This window comes from Saccostrea cucullata, unplaced genomic scaffold (assembly GCF_032062105.1).
Source record: "Saccostrea cucullata isolate Sc308-1 unplaced genomic scaffold, CSIRO_AGI_Scuc_v1 ctg8352, whole genome shotgun sequence".
Lineage (NCBI taxonomy): Eukaryota > Metazoa > Mollusca > Bivalvia > Ostreida > Ostreidae > Saccostrea > Saccostrea cuccullata.
Genome location: NW_026927117.1, coordinates 1,650 through 12,530, shown reverse-complemented (window position 1 = coordinate 12,530; position 10,881 = coordinate 1,650). Strand labels below are relative to the sequence as shown.

Genomic DNA, 10,881 nt, shown 5'->3' with positions numbered 1-10,881 from the left:
CTGAAATTTTGTGGATGGGGTACTGGGGATCACTTACCACTTCTATGAAAAAATGGTGATGCCTGATGGTACCATCCCTAGATTCCGAGATATGGCCCTCCAGTTTTTAGCCCTACTACATGTATATAATACTATACGAATAAACATCGGGCTCGGGGACATCTAAGTCCCCTACCCCAGGGTCTGAAATTTTGTGGGTGGGGCACTTGGCTCCAGAATGGGAGAGGATCGTAAATTTTGGCCGAGGTTTGCGACGATGGTATTTTCATCGGGTTCGAGGTGTTTATGTTCATTGAAGAAAGTGAAAGTAGAAACCAAAATATTTTGCATGCTTTTTCTGCGGTGTCGATGTTTCATGCAGTTTAGTTCTTGTACACGATTTATTTCTTTACGCTTATATAGGATAAATAACTGTGGGAAAAATTCCATCTCTCAACTTTTAAGTGCTATGGCAACAAATGACACTGCACCAAAGGCATCAGGTGTTAGGGCCTATTCGGCAAAGTTTGAGAAAGAAGAGGTTTAGTGCATTTTCTCTTTTCTGTAAAGAATTTTCATTTATAGTTATTCTTTTACACAACTTTGTAACTTTTTACTTTTTTTATCTAAATAGCTGTCTCTTAAAACTACATGTATAATACGTGTATCATACTGTCGTATACAGCTGATATATAGCGTATCTGAGCTGAAAAATAAAGATACATGACGTATTGTGTCTGTACGAAATTGAGTGTAAAAGAACATTTTATTTGTTATTTAATTTCAAATTTAAACTTTGATCGATTTCATCCAATATCTATGAAACACGATTGATTTTAAATTTGTGTAATTCTAGGAAAGCCCTATCTTCATATAAAGTATAATTATAAACATGATAAAGTAAATAGAAAGATCTTTTTTTTAATTTTAATTAGTCTGAACTTATAAAAAAAAACGCTATACATTTATATAACTTAGTCTTTAACAACTGTACATGTGCATAAGAAAAAGTATCTGTACTTTGTCCATTACTTAAACTATTATTTCATTCATTTTACAGGAGATTGCAAGAGGAAAATGGTTATCATTAAATAATATTACATACAGAGATCCAGCTGGTAAAGAAAGGTACAGTGTATCGTATTCCAAATAATTCTTAAGTCTATGTTAGATATGCAACAACCAAAATAAAATTGATTAATCCTTTTTTCAAATCATTGGCAAACTTAAGATTGAACTGCAAGTTCTATTTAATTATCCAAGATGAAGATATTGAGATGTTTTATAAAAATTCTATCCATTTCAGAGTTAACCTGTAAATTCATTATTTGTACAGGCTCTGGGAGAGTGTCAAAAGAACAACTCGCCATTCAGGATCTGCAGATGGTATTGTGAGATTTTTAGAAAGGCATAAATAATATAGTTTTCATCTTTTATTTTAACATTCATTGTATATTAGATATAAGTGTTCAAATATTTGAAGGATCTTTGTGTGATTTTATGATGACAAGTATGGACTTAATTGTTAAAAACTAATTAGTTTTAGGATATTATATTTATATTATTTTAAATGTTATACATATTGTATCTTACTTTTTACAAGTTTAAATTTTCATTTGTATTGTCAACAGCTGTTGGTGTGATAGCAATCTTGAAGCGGATGTTGAAGTTTGATTGCATCGTTTTGGTAGTTCAGTACCGCCCTCCCATGCAATGCTGCACTGTGGAATTCCCAGCAGGTAATTTACAATAAATTATATCATACCTGTAAAACTTTTACATGAGTATAGTGATGTCATTTTCTTAAACATAACTTTCATGTACATGAAGCTGGCTGTAAATTCTGCATTACCTGCAGCTGAAGGACTTAATGGTTAATTTGAACCTGTATATATAATGTATTTTAAAATTCCTGTAAAACATAAACTTTAGGGTCTTGTAGTCCAACTCACATTTGATACATGTTGTTTCTGATAGCTCAGATAGTAAAAGAGCTGCACTGTCTGCAGGAAACTCCTTGACTTGTGTCCACTCATCTGTTAAGGTCATCTTATTTTATACAGGACTGGTAGATGAGGGAGAGTCCCCTGAAGTAGCAGCACTGAGAGAATTGTATGAGGAAACCGGATACACAGCCTCTGTAAAACATGTAGCCCCAGGTATATATGGTCTATCACAATGTAATGGTTTGGACCGTGGATATCAGTCTGGATAGCTCAGTTGGTAATGTGTCTGACTTGAGATGCAGGGGTCCCGGGTTTGATTCCCGGTCCAGTCAAGCATTTCTCCTTTCCTATTGTGATGGCACCAAATCTGCAACAGTAAAGGAGAAAATGCATGGCTGTCCTGGGAATCGAACCCAGCACCCTTGCATCTCCAGTCGAGCACTCTACCAACTGAGCTATCTAGGGTGATATCCTTGGTCCAAACCATTACAATAGATATATATACTAATTTAACATTTAAAAGTACTAGACTAGTCAGCAATGACAAATAATTTCATTCCAGTTTAATTTCTCAATTTATAAATGTACACTAACAATATTTGGGAACAATTAAAGTTAATTTTATCAAAAGAAGATATTAGTAGGTCACTGGACTTATCTTAGTGACAAGTGCTTTAGGTTTGAATGTAATTTATGGTATAATTACATTTTTTAAAAAAATTTTTGTGATGAGGAGGAAAACCGTAATTGTATAAATTTATGATATTTATCATGTTTATAGAGATTTTAGAATTCTGTTCATTATTTCATTAGATGTTTTAGAATAGTAGAATAATGAATGTTTGCTCTTTGTTACAGCCTCCTGCCTTGATCCAGGTATAGGGAATACAACAGTTCAGCTTGTGACTGTAGAGGTAGGGAAAACACTTTGTCTGTATGTATTTATCATCCCTCCCCCAATCCACCCATCTCAAACACACAAACTTCTCCACGATTTATTCTTCATGGAAGAAAATTAAGAATGACTATTCTACAAAACATGAAAAAATGAGACTTAATTAAATGATATTTAGTGCTCACACCTAAGTCAGAGAAAGAAGTCAAACAATTCTTGTTAATTTAAGTGTAAAATATTGCATAATTGTATTTTAACATTGTTTACTTTGACTAACATAGTGGGATTTCACATTAACTGCTCCTAACACAATAAACCACCACTGCAAAAGTTAATGCAAGATACATAACTCTTATCTTGCTGAAAGTACATTATATAATACAGTACTGTACCATGAATTAAAAATTTAAAAATCTAGAGGAGTCTTCCCATTACCTATCTATTTATGACTGAAGGTATGTAACTGTGCAGAATACGTATTCTGAGAGATGAGCAATCTTAATTTGGAAAAGAAATTAAATTTTGAAATAATTTTCATCCCTCTGTCTACCAAATGAATTGAAAAAATAACACAAGAAAGCTATTTTTGAAGATTTTTTTTTCTATGAAATAAATTTAAAAATATAGTAAATTTTGTTGGGGTTGAGAATTGCAATCACAATTTTTAGCTAAAAAGGATGTGTTAGCCTATATTACATGTAGCATATTGTATTGACAATTTACTTTTAAAAACTGTGGGGTTTTTTCACAGATTGATGGCAATGACGAGAAAAATGTCAATCCAAAACAGAAAACAGGTTAGCTCCTTCTTGTTGTCTCTATTATTTAATACCTGTCTAAACATAAAATCTCTCTCTTTCATTTTTATGTGCAGATCAATCAAGCAATTTTCACTTTCTCCCTCTTAAACAAAATCATTCTTTTAAAATAAATGATAAAAATTCTATGTAATTATAATTAGCAAACGTCATTATGAAAATAACAAATTGACTATGGTATTTGTTTTTTTTTTCATGAAATCCACTAATAAAAGATGAATCAGGTCAGTGTTGTTCTTGATAAAATTGAACGATTTAAAATTTTTAAGAAATATTTTTTAAGCATTAACTGATTCTGAAAATTATTATAGATAATGATTCTTTATCACTTTTGGCAATTCTTTCAAAACCATTTGTTTCATAAAAAAACAACTTCTGCATGATTATCTGTTACCAAAATATATGTACTATATATTTTAATAATCTTTGTTATTTGTACTTTGAAAAACAATAAAGTTGATTTTAAAGCAAAATATTAGTATCACGTGGACTCTTGAATTTACATTCTTAATGTAGAGTTTATAGAAGTTGTTTTGATACCACTCGAGGACCTTTTGGAAAGACTTGATGGTAAGTAGCCTGAATATTATTGAAATAAAATTCATCACTTTACTGTTAATGTGTTGGGTAATTAATTTTTTCTTCTCTCAGAATATTCCCGGACTGGACACAGTGTTGATTCACGAGTTTATTCATATGCATTAGGCCTACAGCCTAGGATATCGTAACGCTTTGTATTTTTTTTTTATATAAGATAAAATAAATTATGTCATTTGTAAAGTGACTTCAGTGTGATATATGTACAGAACTGAAGATAGATGATCATTATTGTTAATGAACAATTAACTTTTGATAATTCTTTCAATCGTTTTTTTTTAACATTAGTACATTAAAACTGTTACTGGGGAATCTAGTCTACACTGGCCATCAGAGAATAAGTCTAAAGAAAGTCTTTGCATTTTCATTTGACACATAAAAAAATTGAGAACGATTTTTAAATTCATTTCTAAAATTGATTTATGTACTATTTAGAAGGTATGGAAATTATCCATGTATATGTCGAAAAAATATTTTTGTGGGAAAACGTTGTATAAATGTTAATACAATGTACATTATATAAAAATAAAGGAAATGCAGATGATGTCAGTAACTATAGACCAATATCAGTAACATCTGTTGTTTGCAAATTATTAGAAAAAATTATTGTCAAGCATCTGCACAACTATATACTTGAGAATGATATACTATATAAGTTCCAGTCTGCTTTTCAAACTGGTGACTCAACAAGTAATCAGTTGGTGGAAATTTATAATACTATTATATCCAATCTTGATAAAGGCCGGGATGTACGGTTTGTGTTTTGTGATATTTCTAAAGCTTTTGATAGGGTCTGGCATGAAGGAATTATATTTAAACTAAAGGAAATTGGAATATCAGATCAAATCTTAAATTGGGTCAAAAACTACTTAGTAAATAGAAGACAAAGGGTGGTTCTTGATGGTTATACATCAACTCTTAGGCCAACTAGTGCAGGTGTCCCCCAAGGATCTGTCCTAGGTCCTTTCTTATTTTTATTATATATAAATGATATTTCTTCAAATTTAACAAATAATGTCCGCTTATTTGCTGATGATACTTTACTTTACATTATTGTTGACAATGACATTGTCAGTGCTGCAAACTCATTAACAACTGATTTAGAAAAGTTGGATCAGTGGTCAAAACAATGGAAAGTTGATTTTAACCCCAAGAAAACAGTGAATGTAAATTTTTCCAGAAAACATTTTTCTCATCCCAATGTTAAATTTGGATTAAATGGCCCATTGATTGAACCATCGAACAATCACACACATTTGGGACTAAATTTTCAGTGTGATGCCAATTGGAAATCTCACATTCATACATATTACTTATGAAAAAGCATGTAAACGATTAAATGTTCTACGAATGTTAAAATATTCCCTTTGTCGAGATGCGCTAATAAAAATATATATGTCATTTATTAAACCAGTTTTAGAATATGGTGATGTTGTCTAGGATAATTGTAATGAAAAGGAGTCATCTTTATTGGAAGAAGTTCAAATTACTGCTGCAAGAATTATTACAGGAATGAGAGTGAACTCATCAAGATCACTTTTATATGATGAATTGGGTTGGAATACATTATCTGACAGAAGGAAAGTACATAAATTAATATTATTTTACAAAATCGTGTATGGGTTAGCACCACAGTACCTTCAAGATCTTCTAAGACCTTGTATTCCACCCCAAACCTCATATTCACTAAGAAACAATGATGGTCTTACTTTTCTTATTTCTCAGACGAGGACCACATCATATATGAATAGTTATTTCCCATCTACAATTAAATTATGGAATAGTTTACCATACCATATTAGGAGTTTACCAACACTATCTTCTTTCATTAATGCCATTAAAAAGACTCGTTATAGAACACCCAATAAGCTTTTTAATCATGGAAATTGTAGTCAAAATATTATTCATTGTCAGCTAAGAAATAATGCTAGTAGTTTGAATGGTGATTTACTGAAAGATTATATAAGTGATAGCTCAAAATGTGAAAACTGTAATTTTCATACAGAAAATGCATATCATTTTTAGCTCACCTGAGCCGAAGGCTCAAGTGAGCTTTTCTGATCAAAATTTGTCCGTCGTCTGTCGTTGGCGTTGTCGTTGTCGTAAACTTTTCACATTTTCATCTTCTTCTCAAGAACCACTGGGCCAATTTCAACCAAACTTGGCACAAAGTATCCTTGGGTGAAGGGGATTCAAGATTGTTCAAATGAAGGGCCACGCCCTCTTCCAAGGGGAGATAATCATGAATTAGTGAAAAATTAATAGCATTTTTAAAAAATCTTCTTCTCAAGAACCACTGGGCCAGGAAAGATGAAACTCATGTGGAATTATCCTCAGGTAGTGTAGATTCAAATTTGTTCAAATCATGACCCCTGGGGCTAGGGTGGGGCCAAAATGGCCGACCAAAGTTTTACAAAGGAATATATAGGAAAAATCTTTAAAAATCTTCTTCTTAAGAACCACTGGGCCAGGAAAGATGAAACTCATGTGGAATCATCCTCAGGTAGTGTAGATTCAAGTTTGTTCAAATCATGACCCCTGGGGCTAGGGTGGGGCCAAAATGGCCGACCAAAGTTTTACATAGGAATATATAGGAAAAATCTTTTAAAAATCTTCTTCTCAAGAACCACTGGAATTGGAAAAATGAAACTCATGTGGAATCATCCTCAGGTAAAAATTTGTTCAAATCATGACCCCAGGGGCTAGGGTGGGGCCAAAATGGCCGACCAAAGTTTTACATAGGAATATGCATAGAACAAATCTTTTAAAATCTTCTTCTTCTTAAGAACCACTGGGCCAGGAAAGATAAGACTCATGTGGAATCATCCTCAGGTAGTGTGGATTCAAGTTTGTTCAAATCATGACCCACGGGGCTAGGGTGGGGCCAAAATGGCCAACCAAAGTTTTACATAGGAATATATAGGAAAAATCTTTTAAAAATCTTCTTCTTAAGAATCATTGAGAAAGGAAATATGAAACTTAAATGAAATTATCCTCAGGTAGTGTAGATTCAAGTTTGTTCAAATCATGACCCCCGGGGCTATGGTGGGGCCAAAATGGCTGACCAAAGTTTTACATAGGAATATATAGAAAAAATCTTTAAAAATATTCTTCTCAATAACAGCAAAGCCCTAATTGGTCATATTTATATGGAAGCATCCTCAGGTAGTGTAGATTCAAGTTTGTTTAAATCATGACCCCCGGGGCTAGGATAGAGCCAAAATGGCTGACCAAAGTTTTACATAGGAATATATAGGAAAAACTTTAAAAATCTTCTTCTCAAGAACCTTTGGGCCAGGAAAGACGAAATTTATGTGGAATCATCCTCAGTTAGTGAAAATTCAAGCTTGTTCAAATTATGACCTCTGGGGCTAGTTTTGGGCCCAAAATGGCTGACCAAAGTTGTACATAAGGATATATAGGGAAACCTTTTAAAATCTTCTTTTCAAGTACTTTAAAGCCATGATTAGTGATATTTTTCTATTTATATGGAATCATCTTCAGGTAGTGTAGATTGTACATTGTTCAAATCATGACACCCAGGAGGGTTAAAATTCAAGCCCCTCCCCCCCCCCCCAGTAAACTTTCAGTTTTGATCTAATATGTGCTTTTTCCTAGTCCTAGTAGATGTGCTCAGGTGAGCGATGTGGCCCTTGGGCCTCTTGTTTCTTTGAATGCCCATGTTATGTTGAGCAAAGAAACACTCTTTTTAATTGTATATCTAGTATAGACCTGCAAAATCCTATTCCTATTTCCCTTAATCTTTTATTATTTGGTGATAGTAATATTTCATATGCAAATAATATGAAATTAATTGATTGTGTTCACAAATATATATCACAAACCAAAAGGTTTCATAAATGAAGTGTAACTATGAAATACTTATTCCAGTTTATGTCCTAAATTAAATACACATTTATTGTATGTTTATAAATTGCTGTAGTTCTCATTTTTTTTCCTTCCATTTCCACATTTACAAACCGGTATTCATTTGTTGTTGTGTTTTTTTTTTTTTTTTTTTTTTTTTTGTTTTGTCTTGTTTTGATTTTTTTTTTCTTTTTCTCTCTTCACTCATGTATTTTTCTTTCCCCTTTAATCCATTCAATTGTGTCAGTTATATATAACTTATTGGTCATATATAAACCTGTTACTGTATATGTATTAATTAACCTTGTACCTATGGAGAGGGCTTATATAGGCTATGCCTGCTGCCCAATCCATTTATGTATTTTACATAATAAAATATGTTCAAATCAAATTCAAAAAGAGAAGACGGGTAGAGGTCATGCTCCTTCAATCAATGTTATCGAGAAACGCGGCGTTAAGGAGACAATTAATACCGTAAGAAATACCAGTGCAGAGGTAAATCTAGTTTACAATGGATGATTTATTGTATTTGCTAGGTATAAATCCCTCGCAAGATTATTTTCCTTCTAATGAATGTCACTGGATATGAACGATAGATCAAATGTAGACCCTTTACTTTGCAATTGTGTTAGGCTGCTATATGGCACAAACACCTGCTTTGACACGGGTCCCGGACTTGAACAGGTTTTATCCAAAAGACTTGCGACTGTAATTTAAGACCTAGTCGAAAGAACAGTTTCTAGCAATTTTTTGTTGAATGAACTTTTTTGCAGCCTGGTTGCTAAGGCAGCCACAACCTTCCGATCACCAAGCACTGGCGCTGTACTAAGCTACAATAGGGTGGTGAATCTGATTAAGAGAAGTTGAACTCCATTTGACATATAAGCCGAGGAGGACAACCTTGATACCGGTAAATAGTTAATTAAGTGGGAGAGCTTAATTCCTGTTTATTCCAATAACAGCATTGTTAAGATTACAGTTTTATTAAGTGTTCTATGTGCTGTTAAACAGAGACCAAACTTCAGAACTGTTTGTAACTAAGTGAGGTATAATGTATAAATTACAACGTGTTCTGATTTCGCAACATGCACATTTAAACATAAAACCGAGTAAAATGAATGTCAAATCATTTCCATTGTTTTGACAACTGCAGATTGGAAATAACATACACATACCACAACAAGACTGGTAATACTCGATATGTTATTGGCAAACTTTGCAAATGTATATGTGTCACAAGTTTAAATCCTTAGAGCTAAAAACTCAAGTGACCTTTTTGATAATCAGTTTTCCGGCGTACGTCTGTCTACACTAACCCTAATTCTTTAAATCTTACCCCGCCCAAACTCTTTAACGAACGCTTACCCTAACTCTAAGTCACATTTTTGACTTCCTGTCAAAATTAAAACCACTGAGCAAATTCTACCAGTTTATTAAAACGTCTTCGATTTTCTTATTAAACGGAGGACCAAAATCCCTTCCTAGAGGGGATAATCAAGAAAATGAAAAAAAAGTTGCCCTATAATGGAAAGCACCTAAATAAGTGTAGATTCAAATCATTGCATGGATAGGACATGGGACCTCAATGGAGGATTGGATCCTCAAAATTGTTTTCTAAAAGAACCATTTACTGGACCAGAGGAGTACGTAGGAGGGAATCGTATAATGTAAGCTTAAGGAGAGTGCATAGATTTTAAATCGTTCAAATAGCGACTTCTGGGATAGAGTCGGGTCACACCGAGGAATCAAATTTTTGCATTGAATAATATGGAGAAAAAATATTACATATTTATATAAATCAATTTCTCGACATCTTTTTTGCACAACCATAGCTGCAGATCTGTAGAGTTATGGTTTTATATATTATATGTCTTTGACCATAACGCTACAGATCCCGTAATGCAAAAAAGGTGCAATTTACGGGGCAATATTTTTTGCGCACTTTTGGGGAGGATTTCTCCAGTTTCCAACATTGGTCAATCAACTACATTCCACTCCCTAATTCTAGGCACATTATTTAACTAATCTGTATATTTTATCCATCCTCCAACCCTTTCTAGTTCTCTCTACAATTGATAAACTCGCTTGGTTAAAACTATTTGTTAGATTGCTGAAAATTCACTTCAAGCGAGTTTATTGTCTTTACAGACAACTATAAATGGTTGGGAGGTGGATAAAATATACATATTGGCTACAGAATGTGTCTAGAATTAGGGAGCGAAAGGTAGTTGATTGACCAGTGCTAGAAAGTGGAGAAATTCTCCCCCAAAGTGTTCAAAAAATATTGCGCCGTAAATTGCATCTTTTTTGCATTACGGGATCTGTAGCGTTATGGTCAAAGACAAATACATGTATATAAAACCATAACGCTACAGATCTACGGCAGCACAACCGTAGAGATTTCGGGATTCAGTGTAATAGAGATTTGTCATGTTTAGTCAAACTACCAAATTCAAGAATAATTAACATTTTAGGGAAAATGACATCTATGTTCAGATTTCTTTTTTTGCTAAGAATACATATAAATTGAAGATAATACCGTTTCTGATACATTTTGATTTGCTAATCCTATCGACTTTTTGAACATGGAAAATAATCTTTACTCTTCAATTTCTTAATCACTAATTAAAAGATGTAACCCTGTGACATGAACATGGTGTTTGCTTTTTGTTTACTTATTACGATCATTTCGTGTTAAGCAAAAGAGATGCTTGAGATACATTTTGTACGATTATATAGGTTTTTATTTGTTTTGATTTTTTTAAGGTAATTTTTTTTT

General features: G+C 33.0%; 1 protein-coding gene and 1 long non-coding RNA gene across 2 annotated transcripts; both read left to right on the top strand.

Annotated features, from left to right (window-relative positions):
* Nucleotides 1-307: 307 nt before the first annotated feature.
* On the top strand, nucleotides 308-3,769 carry LOC134273512 (ADP-sugar pyrophosphatase-like). Its single transcript, XM_062755712.1, has 7 exons — nucleotides 308-520; nucleotides 1,040-1,107; nucleotides 1,316-1,365; nucleotides 1,611-1,718; nucleotides 2,043-2,138; nucleotides 2,784-2,839; nucleotides 3,572-3,769. Exons 1-7 carry the CDS (start codon nucleotides 329-331, stop codon nucleotides 3,620-3,622), a joined length of 621 nt encoding a protein of 206 aa, XP_062611696.1. The 5' UTR covers nucleotides 308-328; the 3' UTR covers nucleotides 3,623-3,769.
* A 53-nt stretch (nucleotides 3,770-3,822) lies between these two features.
* Nucleotides 3,823-4,439, top strand: LOC134273513 (uncharacterized). The gene is made up of 3 exons (XR_009993417.1): nucleotides 3,823-3,862; nucleotides 4,155-4,208; nucleotides 4,290-4,439. It is a non-coding gene; the product is annotated as an uncharacterized LOC134273513 (long non-coding RNA).
* Nucleotides 4,440-10,881: the final 6,442 nt, after the last annotated feature.